Source organism: Garra rufa, chromosome 9 (genome assembly GCF_049309525.1).
Source record: "Garra rufa chromosome 9, GarRuf1.0, whole genome shotgun sequence".
NCBI classification, from domain to species: Eukaryota; Metazoa; Chordata; class Actinopteri; order Cypriniformes; family Cyprinidae; genus Garra; species Garra rufa.
Genome location: NC_133369.1, coordinates 21,852,524 through 21,873,647, shown reverse-complemented (window position 1 = coordinate 21,873,647; position 21,124 = coordinate 21,852,524). Strand labels below are relative to the sequence as shown.

At 37.7% G+C, this 21,124-nt stretch overlaps 2 protein-coding genes across 2 annotated transcripts in view; both read left to right on the top strand.

The window, feature by feature from the left end:
• The window catches only part of LOC141343175 (soluble guanylate cyclase 88E-like), a 25,655-nt gene extending 17,212 nt beyond the window's left edge, over positions 1-8,443 (top strand). The window contains exons 10-14 of the mRNA XM_073847777.1: positions 3,568-3,724; positions 3,840-3,949; positions 4,119-4,208; positions 6,248-6,366; positions 6,689-8,443. Of these exons, the coding sequence (XP_073703878.1) occupies positions 3,568-3,724; positions 3,840-3,949; positions 4,119-4,208; positions 6,248-6,366; positions 6,689-7,052 (840 nt within the window). The 3' untranslated portion in view covers positions 7,053-8,443. The remainder of the gene's footprint in view (positions 1-3,567; positions 3,725-3,839; positions 3,950-4,118; positions 4,209-6,247; positions 6,367-6,688) is intronic.
• A 2,978-nt stretch (positions 8,444-11,421) lies between these two features.
• tnfaip8l2b (tumor necrosis factor, alpha-induced protein 8-like 2b) lies at positions 11,422-20,492 on the top strand. Its single transcript, XM_073847518.1, has 3 exons — positions 11,422-11,612; positions 17,604-17,924; positions 19,638-20,492. Exons 2-3 carry the CDS (start codon positions 17,607-17,609, stop codon positions 19,878-19,880), a joined length of 561 nt encoding a protein of 186 aa, XP_073703619.1. The 5' UTR covers positions 11,422-11,612; positions 17,604-17,606; the 3' UTR covers positions 19,881-20,492.
• The last annotated feature ends 632 nt before the right edge of the window (positions 20,493-21,124 follow it).

The following is a 21,124-nucleotide window of genomic DNA, read 5'->3' as shown; positions in this document are numbered from 1 at the left end:
CTGTCTGCCGAAGAGGGGACAGGGGAGCTCCCATGGCCTAAGAAGGCAGGAAGGAGAGGGACTAGCCAAATGGAAGCACCTCACGCTGAGCGCTCGATCCCCGGGGCAGACCGCCGAAGGGGTGTGCGCCGGGGAAGATCAAGACGCGACAGCGGGTGCCCTTCAGGCAGATGGCTGCAACCCAGCCCTGGAGACGGAAACATACTTGTATGTGCGTCGTCGTGAGCATGTGTGCCGACAGCCTAAGAAGGGATCGGAACAGAGCTCCATCCAGGGCGGATGTTAACCCACCACTCTAACTGGACACGTGAAGTCAGGACTCTTATCAAACCCCGACCTCGTCCCGGCTGGAGAGACAGGCTGGATCGCGTCCTTCGCCAGTAGGAACGCGACCTCCGCAGGCAGAACAGAGGCACGCCTGTTTCCGAATAAAGAATGTAAGGGGTACCTGTGAGTCTGGGCGGACGCCTGGAGCCGGGCCGTACCGTCCGTATCAACCAGTGTAGTGGTATCAAGGGAACGTTGACCGGCGTGACCGTGGTGGGGCAGCCTGGGGAAAGACAGGGAAGGAGACAAAACCCAGAAGGATAAACGTCCTGGAGAAGTGTCTAACTGCACTAAGCAGTGCTTACCTACTTCCCTGGTTCCCGCGCTGGCGACATCCGGTCCCGAGTCTGGTTCCGAGGAGTGGAAGTGCTGCTCAGGAAGGAAACTCGGGGCCGGGGCCCCAGAGGTGAGAAAGCTGGGTCTTTCTGTGATTTCAATTGACCGGCTAAGTCCCGCTTCCAGCAGGAGTGCCGACAGAGTAGCTCTCTCCACCTCCGGGGGTGCTCGCATCAGGGACGCTTCGAAGCTCGCCTGCGAGGGTCTTCCGTCGCAGGACCCTGAGAGGCGAGCGGCGTCCCTCTCCCACGGGCGGCTCGACGTCGGCTGCGAGCCTGGATCGTGTGGCTCAGCAGGGGACGGAGCTGCGGGGGGACGCCCTCGGCGACGGGCAGGCGGAGGCGGGGGCCCAGGCGGCGGAATGGTAACTTCGCGGCGGGGCAGGATATGTTGGACGGCCTCCGTCTGCCTCTGGACCGTTGGAGCGCCAGAGGAGACGCCCAGCCCGAACGACGGGGAAGCGTACTGCTCTGGCATCTCGACGGGGTATGCTGATGGGCGGAGGATCGCAGGCTTTTGGGGGCCGGCGATACGTTCGACGCCGCTGAGCAAAAACCCTTCACGGTGTCGCCGAATAGGCCGCTCTGGGGAATGGGAGAGTCGAGAAAGCGAACTTTGTCGGCCTCTGCCATTCGGGCCAGAGTCAGCCATAGGTGGCGTTCCTGGACCACGCAGGTGGACATCACCTGACCATGGGGACACGCCGCGACCTAGTGGCCCGAAGGGCGAAGTCAGTGGCGGCGCGGAGTTCTTCAAGTACCCCCTGGTCAGGACCACTCTTGTGCAGGCCTTAAGGTGCCTGCACCTGGCACTTTTGCAGTGTTGCCATGGCCTGCAGGGCGGGGCAGCGTGTCGGGGGGCGCAGAAAAGGCCCAGCCGATGAGGGCGGAAGAAATTTCACATGCCCTAAAAGGGAGACGCGGAGGGCCCCACCAGACGGCCGCGCCCGCGGGCAAAGGTGCACCGCGATGGCGCGCCCGACCTGGGGGACCGCCACGTACCCCTTGGCTGCCCCGCCATGGAGAGTGGCGAGGGGAGAGGAGCTGGAGTGCGCTTCAAATGAATAGGGCGCCATCGATTTTGTCAGCTCCTCATGCACATCCGGTCAGAACGGGACCGGGGGGGAGCGCGGCGCTGCCGCCGGTGCCCCCCCCCAGGAACCAGTCGTCCAGCCTAGAAGGATCGGCTGGAGGCCCCTAAGGAACCCTCAAACCGATCCCCCCCGGCTGCCCGGAGAAGCATAGCCGACAGTTCGACATCAACCTCCGGGGGGGCAGCGACCACGGGTGGGCGCCGCGCCGCGGGAAGAGATGTGTCACCGTCTGACTCTCCCTCTGATGCTGTGACAGACATCTCATCCTCTGCAGGAGCACCGAAGGAGACGCTCAGCCCGCCAGGCGGGGAAGCGTCTGCTGCGGAAACTCAACGGGACCGCGCTGAGATAGAGAGGTCTACAGGGCTTTTTGAGCCGGCGGAACGCTGTCTATCGTAATTTGAATGTCCCCCCCCGCGCCCCACCCCGGTGGCCGAAGAGCATAGGCGGCTCAACGGCTTACCACGGGAGGGAGGCGGGGGGAGCCAGCTCGCGAACGAGCGGCGGGACTTCAGCGTGGTCATGGTCATGCTTTCACCGCATGAACCATTCATGAGCACCACCCCAGCGTGCTCAAAGCCTAAACACGTGAGGCAGCGCTCATGTCCGTTCGCTGAGGAGAGGAAACTACCACATCCAACGCACGGCCGAAAAGACATCCTGAAAAGAACGTCTAAAACGGCCGCTAGAAATTGCTCTTTTGTGATCCCGGTTTGCCCAGGGAGGCGCCGCGGGGCAATGCACTCGCCGGGGCTGCTCGCTGGAATGCAAAAAGGCTTTATATGGCCGTGAAAACGGCCGCCCGCGGGACCGCGCTGGCGGCTGCCAAACAATGCTCTTTCTGTGAAACACTCTTTTAGTTATGGCAGCGCAGCAGCAGGAGGGAGCATGAACTCTGAAGAACTCTTCTCGGCTGTTTAGAGGCTCGACACATCGGCTCTGAAAGCAAAAGTCTGACTGAGTGGTGCGCGCAGCCATCTTATATACCCGTATGTACGGGGGCGTGGCCGGCGCGCACATCCACTCGCCAATTTTCAATTGGCCTTTTTAATAAGGCTCAGAGGTGATTGGTCTCTCAAGCGAGATCCCAATGTAACGTCGAAGTGATTCGACTGAAGGGGTAAACTACAGTTAAGAAATGGTCAAATATTAAAGATTAACATCTGAATTTGAATTAAATGTTGTTTAGTCCATATTAAACAAGGATTAGATTGCACTTTAAAGTGTAAAAACAATCATCAGCGTCCATTGGCGCCCTCTGCAGTCATTTGTTATAATGCATAATGTACATTAGTTCTATTGTTTATAATACATTATGTATTTTAATAGTTTTGTTCAATATAACCATATGACTTGCTTATGATACTATGATACTTATGATATCATTATCACCTCATTGCTATTATATATGTAGTTTAAGTCATTTTAAAGGCTTTGTTCACTTTCTATTTTGTACCACAAAAAAATAATTATAATTATCAGATTACTCGATTAATCGACAGAATAATCGTCCGATTACTCAATTACCAAAATGATCATTAGTGGCAGACATAATTTTTAAATCAACCATGTCATCAAAATATTTTTGGATGTAAATACTGTTATATATTTTGGTTGAAAAACCAGAGCATTTTGGATATAAAAACTATAAAAAAAAATATCAGCTTAGTGGTATCTTTCAGAATTTTTATCTCAATGTATCCCTGTTTTCTATTATTAAATATTTCTAACGAAGGTGTTTTAATCTTTACAGTCATTATTACAGCTTTCAGAATTGAGTGAAATGCCAACTAATGTTCTTCCCCACTCAGGTGGAGACCATTAGAGATGCCTACATGGTTGTGGCAGGTGTACCCAATAAGACCACATTCCATGCTCACCACATCTGTGACATGGCTCTAGACATGTTGAGCTCCATCGATCACCTAAAAGACCCCTCCACCGGAGACAACATCCAGATCCGTGTTGGTGGGTACAACCGAACTCACAAGGCATCCAATAAAGCAACTGCAACCTTGTCTTCAACTATTTGAAATTTATATGAATGCTCCAGCTAATTGCTTTTGTACTGGTCTTTACACAGGAATTCACTCTGGAATGGTGGTCGCAGGTGTGGTGGGTCTGAAGATGCCCAGGTATTGTCTGTTCGGAGACACTGTAAACACGGCTTCTCGGATGGAGTCTAATGGCGTGGTGAGCCACTTTCTTATGCTGGACTGAGAAAAATGAACGGTCTCTAATTACGAAACCAAACGGTCTCATCATGCAATAGAAAATATTAATGAGTAATTTTAAATTCATTTTAAGGAAAATCCAGTTAATTAAAAAGTTAATTATAATCCCTTGCTTTCTGTGTGGCTAGGGCATGCAAATCCACATCAGTCAGACCACCAAAGACCATCTGGAGCATGAACCATACATCATCGAGGAGCGAGGAAAGATTTTTGTTAAGGTACTACAATACATAATCGACCTCATCACCTTCTTCACTGCCAATATCAACAGTGTTATGCATATTAAAACTTTAAAAAAGACTGTGATAAAACAGAATTATTGTGAAATATCATAATTTATATTATTATATTTTATATTATTATATCATTTTCAGTATTTAGTGTCACAAGATCCTTCAGCAATCATTCTAATAAGAAACATTTCTTATTATTACCAATGTTTAAAATAGCTGTGCTGCTTAATATTGTTGTGGAACCCTTGATATATATTTTCTTCACGATTCTTTGATTAATAGAAAGTTTAAAAGAACAGCATTTATCTAAAACAGTTTTTTTACTAGTTCCTGTCATTTTTGATCATTTTAATGCATCCTTGCTGAATAAAAGTATAAAATTCTTTAATAAAAAAATCTTACAGACCCTAAACTTTCGAACGGTAGCAGTTAATGCATTGGGGATTTGCACTTGCGTCGCAATTTGGTCAGTTACCTGGGTTGCGCGGCCATATTGGCGATACTCAGATGTAAACAACAGCATGGATTGCATGGTTAATGTACTACTGAATACGTTGTTCTGCTAATGTGAAAACCATGTGGAAGCTACTGAATCATATAGAGAAGGACTTAGTATGCAGGAAGGGGTACAATATTTTGACAAACTAAAGTTAATAGGTGGTAAAGATACATACAAGCAGTATTAATTGAGATATTAGCCTAAAGTTCAGTTTGGCCAACCACAAACGCCTTTTTTTTTCTCAGACAGTTTTTTGCAATCTTCTCCCTGATTTGTTATAATATTAGGCAGTCTATACTGCCGTACAAAGGCTAAGTGCAGTAACTACGCCAACACTGAAACTGAGAAAAATGCCTTTAAAGTTTTTACACCAGCCAGTCAAACATGTGGGTAGATTAGTGGTAATGCATTCATGTAATGCCTCCTTAGGAAGAAAAGTTTTATAGATAAAAACCATGACAACTGATATGACCTTTGACCACCAAAATGCAGATACTGCACTCTGCCTTTGGATGACCTGAAAAAACTAAAACACTATTGCAAAAGCGAAGTGCAGTATCTACAAACTAAATGTGTTCATTCAACTTTCTTGTTGTGTTTCTCATTACATGTTGATTGTTTTTAATAAATTTGGAAGTTTTATTGATCTTGGATGCTGTGAATGTTACAATTGCTCAGTAGTAAGACTCAATATTTAGAGTCATCTGCTCCTTTCACAACAGAGAGTGTTTTGCTCATTTTATTTAAAAAGTAATTCATTACAGACCTAGGTTGCTTTTAAACAATAGCTGAAAAAAATCACACAATTTAAACAAAAGAAGAACAACAAACAAGTACCCTAGTGTGTGAAATAAAGCTAGAATGCAGTAACATCACTTACTGCGGTTTGCGTTGGTATTAGTTTGGATATTGTAGTTACTGCAATTTTGACAGTTTCGTTTCTCTGAAACGGGACAAATTTGAACCAGGAGAGACTTTGCCACACGACAAAACAGTTGTCACAAAGCCCTTTTTTTACTCAATTTTGACCAAATGTGTAGTTACTGCGCTTTGCCTTTGGACGGCAGTATAGTACTCCAAATGTTTTTCCCAGTCTGACCGATTAGTACAGCCCAAAACATGACAATAATTGACCATTTTCAGCAGCAATAATATGCAAGCGAAATATGCAAGTTTTGTTCGGCTCAGTGGCATTGTTTACGCTCAGTGCGACAAATATAGACAATTCATAACGTCTTGTGAAAAGTATTTCATGTAAACCAAATACTTGCCCAAATAAATTAAAATTTCAACCCACACCATGTAAAATAAAACATTTCTTTGCCATTACTTATTTAAATTTTCTTAATTTTTTTAATTTATGTGAATTATTTTAAATTAAATTCCAAAAAGTACTATTAATTTCCTTGTGTACGTCTTTTAAAAAAAGCAATAAAAATCCTGAGTGTGACTGTACATGATTCATACTGCAAGCAGCTAATGTTTTGAAGTGGTGTGAAATCCATTCTAATCTCTCTTGATTAAGGGTAAAGGTTATATGAAGACATACTGGCTGAAAGGAAAGAAAGATCTTTCATTTAAGACTCCAGCAGAGCTCAGATACAGCAATGAGCAGAAAGACTCAGATGACAGAAGCTCAAATGGGTGAGTTTGAAAAAAAAACACACAGCTCAAAATACAACACTCTGCTGAAATGACCCAAATTCTAACAAGTGGACAAAACTTAACAGGTAAAACTGGTTGATAAGCGTAAGAGTTGACTAAGGCACTTTTGCTAGTCAAAAAGGCCTAGTGGGAACACTAACATACCAACAAACACAAAACACAACATATGCAGGTGGACTTCTTAGCAAGCACTTAATACATGATAAATGCTGATTTAGTATTCTCTGCAGTTTAGAAAGAGACATCTTGATGCTTAAAACATGATGATATGACTTATCTTACTTTTGTCTTTTTCGCTTAGTTCCACTTGCACCAACAGCAAACACTCTCCATCAAACATGAACACCCCCAATGAGGAGCAGGCTGAGGGCAAACCCACTCCCACTGACCTGCCCCCTGACGCTCTTCCAGCACTAGAGGGCGTTCCAGACCCAAACACTTTCACCAATGAGTCCCAGGACAAAGAAAAGGTTAAAAAGACAAAGAATAACAAAGGAGGGAAGGCAGAGAATGCTTCTGGCAATGCGCAGGAAAGCACTCCCCCTGCTGGCAGCCAGGAGAATGCAGCTCCAGAGATGAACAACAAAAAGCACAGTTTCAGAAGCCAGTACTCACGATTACCAGCTAACCTCCCCATGCGAAGCACAGCCTGCAATCTGCTGTGAACAGCAAGGAGAGATTGATCAAATATGTATTATATCACAGATAGATCAGATGAGTTCTAGAACTGCATTTGTGGCAGAAAATTCAGGGATTAACTCTGCTAAATAAATGTGAATGAACAGAAATCATGTTTTTCATGCAGACTTCATTTAGCTGTGCCATAAAAAGTTACCTAAATTATATGAATCATTATTTGACAAAACAAAAGAGGACAAGAAGGCTGAGTATCAAACAGAAAGTGCCGCTCGGTTGCTACAGTAGGCCTACTTCCTCTTTAAAGAGCTTTAAATAACTGTATTTGAATGTTTTAATAATATTAACACACGTGATATGTTCAAATCTATCTGTATTGAGTATATTAGCATGTACAGTTACAAAATTTATGTTAAACTGTAGAGAGGTTCATGTGCTGGATCACTAGTTCTGACAACAAAGAGTTTGTTGTACCTCTTATATGTTAAATGTGATTGTTTACAGCTTACGTTTGATTGTGCATTGTAATATTGCTGTGACATACACATGCTTCGCTCAAGTAAGAGCGAACACATCAGATAAAACCAAGTGACCTAAATAAAACATGTGAACACATGCACACCCAAAGATATACACCTACATTTAGACAGGCCTACATTCACATGTAAACGCAGAAACCAGGAAATAACACTAGCATGACTTACCACTTACACACCACAACTATTTCTGTCTCTTAAACCACAAATAAATAAGCTAATAGTACTTCACACTCTGTTTAGAGACAAAAAAGGAAGAGCATAAATGATTTGAGAATATCTAACCGAAATCTGGAAATGTAAAAAGGGCTCGGCCATGATATTTACATTATCACAAATATCGCAAAATGCATTACTTTCATTAAACTGTGCTAACTGGATATTCATTGCTTTATCTCTGAAACACATTACACACTTGTACACACACACAACATGTCAGATATCATTCAGCGATAAAGAGGAAGCCATCAGGAAACCACTTAAGCGACACTTCCTGTCTGTTGTCTTGGAGACGAGCTTAATTCTTACTTTGCCTGAACGCTCTTAGCTTTGCAGAAAAAAACACAAATGTCATGTTTTCAATTTTAATCTCATACAAATGGAGGGGAAAACTTGTAACTTGAGATTTCAGCCGAGGTGATGGATCTAAGCGATACTGCGGATTGTAAACATAACTTTTCAAATCAAGCCAGATGCATCTATTGCTTTTGTAGTCTTTATGCATTAGGGCTTAAGTCCAGATGGTTTCCATTCAGATAGAAGACAGATAAGCAGCCTTTTTTACTACATTAGCAGACATTAGCCCTGAGGGGGGACTTTCTATTACACAGAACCAATTCATTGTACAGCAATTTCTAATGTTAGTGACTGAACAATGAAGTTTACAAAAGAAAAGGGCAAATAAAGTGCTGTTATCACCCAGCTTTCCATCAATGACAGACTTCAGTTCTCTGTTTGTGTTTACAGGCTGTGTTTGCATAGTGTTTAGAGGTTAGGCCACTAAAATGAAATGAAATACATTACAATTAGCTGCCTAAGAACATAATATGTTCAAGTTATCAAAGGATGTTTGCGTACAATGTTTTCTTCATTAAGAGCATTTTAGCCTTGTGGACTTTTAGAAATAAACTCTGCTATACATTTTAAACACGTATGGTGTTTTCACAAAGCATCGTCAAACGGCCATATTTGTTGTACTGAATTTAAACAATGCCACTAAACCGAACCAAAAACTTGCATATTTTGGTGATTATTGCTGCTGAAAATGGTTTGAATTGGTTTGGATTATTGCCATGTTTTGGGCTGTACTAATCGGTCAGAGCAGGAAAAACATTTGGAGTACTATAGACTGCGAAAAATTACAACAAATCAAGGAGAAGAGTGCAAAAAACTGTATGAGGAACAAAAGGCGTTTGTGGTTGGCCAAACTAAACCAGGATTTCCAGGACAGGAATCTAGACAATATGTGTTTGTTCTTATCATTTCAGGTCAGGTAGGTGAAATATTAGGCTAATATCTTAATTATACTTTTCAAACTTATCTTTACCATTTATTAACTTTAGTTTATCAAAATATTGTACCCTCTCCTGCTTACTAAGTTCTTCTCTATATGATTTAGCAGCTTCCACACAATTTTCCGTGGTTTAGACAGCATAAATTAGCAGAACAACGTATTCAATAATACATTAACTATGCAATCCATGCTGTTGTTTACATCCGAGTATCGCCAATATCGCCACGCATCCTGTTAACTGACCAAATTGTGACGTAAGTGCAAACAATCTATATATTAAGATGCATTACTGGAGAATCAAAGCTTTAAAATGTCATGTTTTTAGGGTGTGGTTTCATCTAACTGTCAAACAATTAAAGGAGGAGGAAATGTTTGTGAAGCTACGGCAACAAGACTCCTGCACTTATTTTCAAGGACTACAGCGACAGAGTGAAAAACATAAAATAAAAACTATTTTACCCAAGTTCTCTTTGACAGTCCATACTGTCGTCATCATGCAATCCAGATTTGTGTCCATTGTCAGGTTTTCTCTCTTTTTGCACTGTAAAAAAATTCACTAAAAACTTATGGTAAAAAAACGGCAGCTGTGGTTGCCAGAATTTTACAGTAGAAAAATATGATAGGAACGTTTTAGGTTTTACGGTTTTAACTTAAATTTACATTTAAATACTGTAATTTCTATAATTGATATAATGTTAATACACCAACCTACTAAAGTACTGAAATCTGTTTTGTACTTTTGTAATACACTGATAACCGCCAAAAGCAGGTGGTGATGAGAAAGTCACATGATGAACCAAAACCAATCACAAGCAGCTTTTAAATACTAACATGTGTAGAAGGTGCACAGTGTCATTCACACAAACAATAAACACCATCATAACACAAATGAAAATTAAATAATGCAATAAACATTCATTTAACAACATTAGATGTAACATACAACCCAAATGTACAAAACTGATAAGAAATGTCAATTTACGGCTAATCAGTGTAAATTTTAGGTTCTTTTTCCACTTCCGAAAACAGTATACTACTGTAAAATTACCTGCATTGTCCAATACAGTTTTTCACCGTATATAGTTCAGGAACTTACCGTTAACCATTTAACAAGTTTTTACTTTAGCATTTTTACAGTCTTTTACCGTTAAATTCATGCTCACTTTTCACAGTGTGGATTGCATGGATTGCACGATAAATGTACGACTGAACATGTTGTTCTGCTAATTTATGCTGTCTAAACCACAGGAAAAAAAAAATGTGTGAAAGCTGTTAAATCATATAGAGAAAGACTTGTTAAGCAGCAAAGGGCGCAATATTTTGACAAACTAAAGTTAATAGGTGGTAAAGATACGTACAAGCAGTAATAATTAAGATATTAGCCTAATACTTCACCTACCTGACTGGAAATAATAAGAACAAACAAATATGTTGTCAAGTTAACAAACGCCTTTTGTTAGATTCTTCTCCTTGATTTGTTATAACTTTTGGCGGTCTATAGTACTACAAATATTTTTTTCTGGTCCGACCGGTTAGTACAGCCTAAAACATGATAATTTTTTACCATTTTCAGCATCAATAATCAGCTAAATATGCAAGTTTTGTTTGGTTCAATGGCACTGTTTACGTTCAGTGCCGCCAATATGGCGGTATTATAGACTAAAATACAGGACTGACAACTGTATTCTGCTGCTGAGTGAATGTGGCAAAAACTATGAAGGAATTTGAAGGAAGAAGCAATAAAATAAAATAAATGATAATGGCAATTTAAAAAAAAAAAGCAACTGCTGGTACATAAATGTCAAACTAAAAATCTGTGAACCATGTAGTTGTAAGTGAAGCAATTCAGAAACCCCATTTGCATAAAATGTTTGTTTTTTTTATGTGTAAACAAAAAACTGTCCAAGCTATGCAAAGTGAGAGAATTATATAACTAGCAGGAAAAGATGGAAACACTGATCAGAAAATAGCATCAACAACAACAACACTGTCTACTGGAGAACACACAGATCATATAAATGCAATTCCAGACTAAGAAATAGAACTTAACAAATTAAATATCACAGTTTGGAGCATTAATGATTTTGTTAAGTGAGACATATAGCAGTGTCAGTGATGAGAGTGGCTGCATACCAGATCACAAAGAGGCTAAAACCTCCCTTTTAACTGGGACGCATCCAGGATTACTGCTGAATTCTTTACAAGGGTTGCACTTGTTAGGGCAAGCAGACATACTATGTCAGCAGCTAACACACTGACAGGGCGGAGAGATAGATAGTGAGAGAGAGAGAGAGTGAGAGAGAGAGGCACACTCAGGGGTGTGTCTTATACATTTAGTTCCTCAAGGAAGTACAAGTCAAATTATCTTGTTACAGTGGTGTGAGCACAAGACAGAGTTTGTAGAGGAGTTTTCTTTGATTTCACCTGTCTGAGGAGACTATTTCATCACTCGCGCGCTGGATTTCAACCACCTGTTCTGAGCGCTGAGGGAGGACAGAGCGTTTGAACAGAAGAGGGAGAGTGAACTGGAGAAAAGCCAGGTGAGTTTGTCTTGGTCTTAACCTCTGCCCTCTTCTCCATCATCTCAGAGAGCGCTGTGAACATGTACACATGAGATGATGTTACTTACTTAGTGGATTAAAAGCATGTCAAACTCTTCCAGGTGTTGTTAAGATAAAAACAGATTAGGATTTTGTTTTAACAGTAAGAGCATTTTTGTAAACTTTTTTATTTGACAGATTTGTTTTGGTTTAAAGTGTGTGCTTAGGAAAGAGGTTTGTACTCAATAATGTCATGTTGAAACTTGTTTTTGTGTTCAACCACTCCCATGTTAAACATCTAAAACACACTGGGATAGTTGATGTTCCATCCGGTGGACCTTTTATAAACAAAACAATGTCCAGTCTTCCTTTATAAGCCGGCAATCTAAAAATAAAGAGTGTGCCCTCTCGTATTCAGGGTCGGCAGTGTCCTAACCTCTGTGAACTCAGGCTGTAGATAGTTTGTGAGCTTTTTTGTGTCAGCATGTGTCAGGAGAAATTAGCTGTTGTGGGTTTAACTGACAAAATCGGGGTAAAAGCTCTGCCAAACTGTTCAGAGTTTCACTTCCTTCATGATTAGGTTTAAACATTGTTTGGTCATATTAAAAAACAACTTCTCAGGCTGAGTGAAAGAGCGCTAACTTTACAAAGACAAACAACACTGGGTTTTTACCACATGGGAAGAATGAAAATGCCAGTAAATAAGCAGTGAAAAAGCCAAACACTATTGGGTAATATGGAAAGTTTTGCACAATACAGATTCAAAACTCACTGTCCAGGTGCTTTAGGGGGATATTGAAGGGGAAACACATGGCACATTCAGAACAAGCACTAAACTCACATTTTTACATGTATGTTTATGGGCGTAGGAATGATTTAAAACTAGGGCGAACACATTAAAGAATGATTCTTTAATGATTTCCTTGAGTAATGATGACTAAAGCCTGTTATAGAGAATACCAGGTTGAAAAGACCAGCATGTGTTGTGTTTTGGATGCTGGCCTATGGGGGTCTGATGTCCTGTCAGGCTTTTTAACTAACTTAACCATCAAGTCTGAAGAACATCATCATAAACCAAATTGGTGAAATCTTAAACCAGCCTAAGCCAGGCTGGTTTTAGACAGGGTTTGGACACTGAGAGCCTATTTAAAATTTCTCTGTCTATCACTTTCATTTAGCCTACAAACTGCTCCCACTCACACACACTTCAAAACTGTACTTTCCACACTCTCATTTTTTATATATTTATCGTAAAAGTCACGTTTGACCCTACTGAATAACAAAAAACCCCTAACAGTGGGCTGTCAAATACTGTGCAGCTCAGATGCAGGTTTTGACCCGTCGCTTCTGTGCTGTCACTCGGTCTGAGTTGCTGCTTTGTAATGACAGGGTGACTACTGTGGTCTTTAGGATGGAGGAACAACATGATTCCTCACATCCTGTAAATCCCCTGGGCTTTACACACATGTGAACACTCACACAGAGAGCCTCGGGCTTTGTGCTGAAGTAATCTGAGGAATGCTAAATATTTACCTTGTCTGTGACAAACCTTTCAATCAGGAGAGGGGATACAGATGGCCATTTCAGTTGATTCGGACTGATGAGGTATAAAAATAATGAATTTGCTTAACCTTAGATTGCCTTGGATGTTTTCTTAGCTAAGAGGTAGAACTAAAAGCCAATCGTTAATCAAATTAAGGTAAAGTTGCTTGTATGTCATCTTGTCAGGTATGAATAAGCTCAGTATGGGCCTCAAAAAAAAAAATACATGAGCAGAACAATTTGTCTTTTTTTATTTATTTAATTAAAAATTAAATGTATGTATTAAATAATATTTAGTAATAAATTCTATCAAATTATCAATTTTAACATTTTTTTATTTAATTAATGTTTTTTTTTTTGGCAAGGATTCTTTAAATTGATCAAAAGTTATGGTTTATAATGTTACAAAAGATTTCAGATAAATGCTGTTTTTCTGAACTTTCTATTCATCAAAGAAACCTGAAAAAACTCAGCTGTTTTCAACATAATAATAATAAATTATTTTTGAGCAGCAAATCAGAATATTAGAATGATTTCTGAAGGATCAAGCGACTGGAGTAATGCTAAAAATTCTGCGTTGAAATCACAGGAAAAAAAATACATTTAAAAAAATATTCTAATAGAAAACAGTTATTTAAATAGTTAAAATATTTCAGAATTTTACTGTTTTTGCTGTACTTTGGATCAAATAAATGCAGGCTTGGTGAGCAGAAGAAACTTATTTAAAAAACATTAAAAATCTTACTGTTCAAAAACTTTAGATAGATAGATAGATAGATAGATAGATAGATAGATAGATAGATAGATAGATAGATAGATAGATAGATAGATAGATAGATAGATAGATAGATAGATAGATAGATAGATAGATAGATAGATAGAATACTTACTTTCTAAAAAATGATTTAAAATTGTGTCTAAATAGCCACATAGGGAAACATTAGACATCAGATTGGTTTTGCTCTAAGTAGATTAATTAGCGTAAATGAGAAGTTGTGATTGCTAAACCGTAGGATTATGTTGCTTTCGCAGTTCAACCGAAGTGTACAACATGCTGATTTGCTCAAATTAGTATTTATATAGTTGTTTTGATGTTCCATGTCGCAGTACGTAAAGTAATGGCTGTTCTAATGCATTCAGTGCGTCTAATTAAATAGAGTTCATTAGGAAATGAAACTCTAACTGCATTAAAATTTAATCAGGTTGGTTCGCCATAAACAGAATTGGATTTAAAAAGCAAAACACAGCTGATGGCGGCACTGAGATATGACATCACTTTTGGCACGTCTTGATTCATTTAAAAGAACACAGTGCAGGTCATTTGCACGATAATATACTTTATAGTTATTGCATTTGTTAGAGAATCACCGCGCAAATGAAGAATACATCCGTGATCCGTAATATAATGCAACTAAACGTTGCCCTAATGACAAAAACATCTAATGAGGGAAATATGCAATACCTCAGAAATTGCACTAATACACTGAAGAAATTTCGGAGCACATAGATGCCTGTATTATGATACAATCCTCAAATTCATGTAGGAACTTGTGAGTAGCCTACTATGCAGTGAGTCTTTTTTTCATACATGTCTTTGCACGTTCTCCTGACTATACGATCTGTGAAGCAATGCTGAACTATGCTGTGTTGGACATAAGAGACTACAGCCTAAATGCAAAAGGATGTACATGTGCATAATAGTTGAACTAATATCATTGCAGTTTATTATACCACACCACACACACACACACACACACACACACACACACACACACACACACACAATTCTAAATTCAAAGGAATAGATCCAAAGATTGCTTAAAAAGTTACCCTCAGGTCATTAAAAATGAAGAGTTTGTTTCTATATCAGACCACCAGGTGTTTCTATCAGAACAGATTTGCTCAAAATGAAAGTTGTATAATTACTTACTTACACTCACGTTGCTCTAAACCCATAAGACCTTTGTTCGAGATATTTTTAATGAAATTTGAAGAGCTTTCTGACCCTGCATAGACAGCAATGCAACTATTACGGTCATTTTTATTTTTGGGTAGCCTAAGCTATCCTACCTGATCTCATGACGAAAACGTACCTGTGGAAATGTTTTCACGAGTTGCGAAATATGTACCAATAAGTACATATCACTGCAGATTCCAACAGAAATTAAAGAGTAGTTCACTTTCAGAACAAAGATTTACAGATAATGTACTGACTTGTCATCCAAGATGTTCATATCTTCCTTTCTTCAGTCGTAAGGAAATCATGTTTTTTGAGGAAAACATTTCAGGATTTCTCTCCATATAATGGACTTCTATAGTGCCCCTGAGTTTGAACTTCCAAAATGCAGCTTCAAATGGCTCTAAACGCTCACAGCAAAGGAAAGAAGGGTATTATCTAGCAAAAAGATCGGTTATTTTCTAAAAAGAAATTACAATTTATATACTTTTTAACCTCAAATGCTCGTCTTGTCTAGCTCTGTGTGTACTCTGTGTAGAGATTAAAACGTATATAAATTGTAAATGTAAATGTGAATCATTTAGAGCCCTTTGAAGCTGCATTTAAACTGCATTTTGGAAGTTCAAACTCGAAGGGGCACCATAGAAGTCCATTAAATGGAGAGAAATCCTGAAATGTTTTCCTCAAAAAACATAATTTCTTTACGACTGAAGAAAGAAAGACATGAACATCTTGGATGACAAGGGGGTGAGTACATTATCTGTAAATTTTTGTTCTGAAAGTGAACTACTCCTTAAACACTAGAGGCAGTAAAACAACGAGCACTTGTAATCTTGTAAGAACTTGTTATTTTCACACACGATTACAGCTCCATATGTTTCGCTTTCTGGATGTAACAAGCTTCCTCAGTAGCTCAGCAGGCATGGAATTGGACTTAGGATGCAGAATACTTGGGTACAAATCCTGTGAAAAACATGACTCAAGATGATAGCTGAAAGATCGGAGAGAAAAAAACAACAACATCACATAAAACATGTTGGTTCATTCCAGGGGGAAAAAAGAACACTCTTTTATTTCTGTTGCATTGATATGTACTAATTGGTACGTGTTTCGCATCTCGTGAAAACGTTCCCACAGGTACGTTTCTCGTCATGAGACCAGGTTGGAACTATGCTGCTGGCTAAAATACGAGTCCTCTATATTGCTTTCTCCAGTGAAAAAGTTGTTTCGTCTGAATATGAGAAGAAATACCCACAGACCAAACCATATTTACAAGCGAAAACAGTCCAAAACGAAAAAAAAAAAAAGAGAGAGAGAAGGTTTTTTTTTTTTTTACTTTCCAAAACATTAGCTGATAGACTGGAGTAGTGTGGATTACTTGGGGATTATCAGATGTTCACGGCAGCCATTCATTGATGAGCAAATTTGTTCAGATGAAAAAACAAACTTCTATAAACTTAAATAAATAAAGCAACCTGGTCTCATGACGAAAATATACCGGTGGGAACTTTCTCGCAAGACGCTAAATACGTACTACCATGTACATTTCGTGATATATTCGATGTGAAATGTCCACAGAGTGGCGCTAAAAGAGTGTTCTAAACAGGTTCTAAAATAGTGTATTTCGAGTCTTGCGAAAAAGTTCCCACAGAGAGATCAGGTAGAAACAAACTACATCTTGGACGGGCTAAGGGTGATTAAATCATAAGTAAAATTTCAGGGTGAACTTTTATATTAAATTTGATACAGAATGTTATATAGACACGCTGATGTTTGGATGTCCCTGAGCAGCATTGAGAAGGGTGTATATGATGACACATCATCTTGAGAACAATTAGTGTTGTTTATGAGATGTGTGGGCAATGATGAGGTCCTAAATGACATGAGCTTTCCCCTGATGAACGAAGCGTTAGAGTACGACTGTAAGGGGACTTCCCCATGGTGGGAGTTCTCCCAGCACTGACAGTCTTACCAATACACAAACAAAAATAAAATACAAGGGAAATTGCAGTTAGTCATAAGAATATTTCATAAACATCAACATAACGTGACAAATCATATGCATTTTAAATAACATGTTTGTTGACTGTTTCATCAATAATCTTTTAGAATTCTAATCTCTTAAATAAAACAAGCTACTGAGGGGTTACGAAATTTAAACTCACCGTACACTTTAAAAAATAAAGGTGCTTCATTATGCCATAGAAGAACCTATTTTGTCTAAATGGTTCCATAAAGCACCTTTAACATCTGAAGAACCTTTCTGTTTCACAAAAGGTTCTTTGTGGCGAAAGATTATAAAAAGGTAAGAAAGAGATGGTTCTTTAAAGAACCTTTGACTGAATTGTTTTTTGTGGAACCAAAATGATTCTTCTATGGCATATGTGAAGAACCTTTTAAAGCATCTTCATTTTTAAGAGTGTACTAGGAAGTAGCAAACCAAAAATATCAGCATCTTGAATTGCTATTGATCTCTCCATTTTTCTTTTTAGGACATGGAGACGTTCAACTCCAAGGACATGGCGCTCAAGGCTCAGAAAAAGATCCTGAGCCAAATGGCCAACAAGTCTGTGGTGCAGATGTTCATCGATGATACCAGCAGCGAGATTCTAGATGAGCTTTACAGAGTGTCAAAAGAGTACACTGGGAACCGCTCTGAGGCCCAGAAAGTGGTGAAAGACCTCATTAAGGTGGTGGTGAAGATAGCTGTCCTTTTCAGGCACAATCGATTCAGTGACGAGGAGCTAAAACTGGCCCAGAATTTCCAAAAGAAACTGCACCAGGGAGCCATGACAGCCATTAGCTTCCACGAGGTACACAACACACACATCGAACACCATTAAGCAGTATTTTCTGAATTTATGCTCTCTGTTACATGAAATTCAGGTATGGTTTATTAATAACTGACATGGGGGGCATAGTTTAGGACATTGTTGATATTTGTGACACGGCATAAGGTAAAAAGACATCTAAAGTTTTGATAGTGTGCTGCCTTCCTGGTTTACCAAGACAATTATTTTATATTTTATTATGACATAGTTGATATTTGTGACACTGCATAAGGTAAAAAAATATCTAAAGTTTTGACGGTGTGCTGCTTACCTGATTTATCAAGACAAATATTTTATATTTTATTAGAATTTTTTCTAGGGGGACAAAAACAGTCAGTGCCAGTGACAGTATTGTTCTAAAGTTTTAACAGTGCACTGCTTATCTGATTTGCAAAAAGAATATTTTTTTTATATATTTATTATTATTTTTTAAAGTTAGTGACCTCTGACAGTATTGTTAACCTACTTTGACCACTGACAGCATCTGGGGAAAATAAATTAATAAATAAATATATATAAAATAAAATAAACATATTGGAAAAATTATATTTAGCAAAAAAAACATTAAAATAAAATAAAAAAGTAATAAAGTTAAAATAAAATATTGGGAAAATAACATTTCACACACACAAAAAAAACATTAAAAGAAAAAAAGAAAATAAATAAAGTATTATAAAAAAGTATGATAATAAATAAAGTAAAATAAAATGTATAAAATGAAATTAAAATTGTAAAATAATTAATTAATATAAAATTTAGAATAGTAAAATAAAATAGTAAAATAAAATATAAAATAAAGTAAAGTAAAATGTATAAAAGTAAAATAAATAAAATACAAAATAAAATGAAGTAAAATAAAATGAACATTGGGAAAATAACCCAATAAATTAAAATAAATAAAGTATGCTAAAAAAAAAAAAAAAAGTAAAAAATAACCCATTAACATAAAATAAATAATAAATACAGTAAAAAATAAACATATTGGAAAAATATTGTTTTCACACACAAAAAAAACATTAAAATAAAATAAAATAAAGCATGATGAAAAAAAATAAGTAAAACAAAATAAATACAAATAAAATAAACATATTGGAAAAATAACCCATAAAAACAAAATTAAAATAAATAAAGTAAAAAATAAATTAAACACATTTTAGACACATTTTAAAATAAAGTAAAATAAAATAAACATATTGGAAAAATTATATTTTTATTAGAATAATGTACAAATATCATTTTGCACAAAAACATTAAAATAAAATAAAACAAATTAAAATAAAGTACAATAAAATAAATAAATTACAATAAAGTTAAAATAAAATAAAATCTACATATTGGAAAATTATAAACTTTTATTGTAAAAAAAAATACAATAAAATAAAGTATAATATAATAGGAACTACAATTTTTCACACAAAAAAAAAAACATTTTCCTCTACAGTACATTAAAACATTACTTTCAGTTGTTTTTTTATATAAATTTAATAATTTTATTTTTATGGTCATTGTTTGATTAACAAATGTACTAGCCTTTATTTTACAAAATCACAATTTATTTATTTGTTAATTATCTGCCTATTGATCATTAAATGGTGTAAACTGCATCCAGCTGTCAAAAAAACAAGTGGTGTGCTTCTGAACACACCCTTAATTTGTACCAGATTTGTACTTAAAGTCTCTTCTTCCCCTTTTCAGGTAGATTTCACATTTGACAAAGCGGTTATTTCGGAGATCCTGAAAGAAAGTAGGGACATGCTTCTGAAGCTTGTAAACACTCACCTCACACCGAAATCCCACGGACGCATCAACCACGTCTTCAACCATTACGCTGACCCCGAGCTCCTCACCCAGCTTTACAACCCATCCGGGCCTCTCAAACCCCACCTCAACAAAATCTGCAACGGCCTTAACAAACTGCTGGAAGACGGGACGTTATGAGGACAACAAAGCACTGAAAGACTTTTACAGGACCACCCGTTATCTCAGACTGCATGCAATGCAACCAAAGAGGCAGAAAGTGACCGACTGAAAGAATCGCACTTCAGTTCAACCTTCAAAATAGTGTTGCTGGGCTGTTAATGAATATTAGATCAATCAGTGACCTCATACTGTTAACACAGCCACTGATACTGCCTGAGCGAGCTCAGATCAAATGTAAAAAAATATCATTTGAACAATTTTTTTTAAAGCTCTGAGACTCCAGCTGTGTTGGATAGCAGTTTTCTAGACTACTTATTTTTTAATAATGATGTTTAAACCACTGGGGTTCAGCCACTCTGCTGTAAATGAGAGCACATTGTATTGTTCGAAACTGTTAACATTTTTGAGCTGATTATTTACCTCCCAGGACAACAAGAAGCAGAACACACAAACACATTTAGTAAGGCATTCTATTCCCACTGCCATCTAGTGTTACCCTGTGGTTATGGCTATGATACAAATCAAAGCTTGGCACTACACAGTCAACAACTATATTTTGACATGAACAGCCCTGAGGGGGATCTGCTGTGTTCTAAAAGGGAACAACCACTAAATAAATATTTCCTTACAGCCCTCGCTTATGCTTATGAAATTTGTATACAGTGTTGCAACACACTAATGTTTAAAAGTTTGGGATCAGTAAGATTTGTTTTTAATCATTTTAGTAAGCATGTGTTAAATTGATCAAAAGTGAAAATAAAAAAATAAATGAATAAAATAAAAATATTGGAAAAACATTTTGCACTGCACAAAAAAAACCATTAAATCAAATCAAGTACAATTAAAAAAAAAATAATAATAATAATAATAATATATTGGAAAAATAAACAAAATAAAATAAAAAGTAACATAATACAATAAAATAAAGTTTAATTTTTTATTTTATTTTTAAAATAAAATATAAAATAAGAAAAGAAAAGAAAAAAGAAAAAATATATTGGAAAAATAACAAATCAAATAAAAGTACAATAAAATAAAATAAAATAATAAAATAAAAAAAGTAAAAACAAAGGTTTATTTTAAAATAAAACAAGAAAAAAAAGAAGAGAAGAGAAATCAAATAAAAAGTCAAATAAAGTAAAATAAAAGTATAAAATAATACAATAAAATAAAAGTTTTTAAAAGAATTATTTATTTTATTTTAAAATTAAATTAAAAGAAATAAAATAAACATTGGAAACATTACATTTAGCACAAAAACA

Coding starts and splice junctions, on each gene's coding strand:
- tnfaip8l2b (XM_073847518.1), top strand. CDS start 17,607: ATGGAGACGTTCAACTCCAAGGACATGGCGCTCAAGGCTCAGAAAAAG. Junction 17,925..19,637: donor CAGCCATTAGCTTCCACGAG/GTACACAACACA, acceptor TCCCCTTTTCAG/GTAGATTTCACATTTGACAA.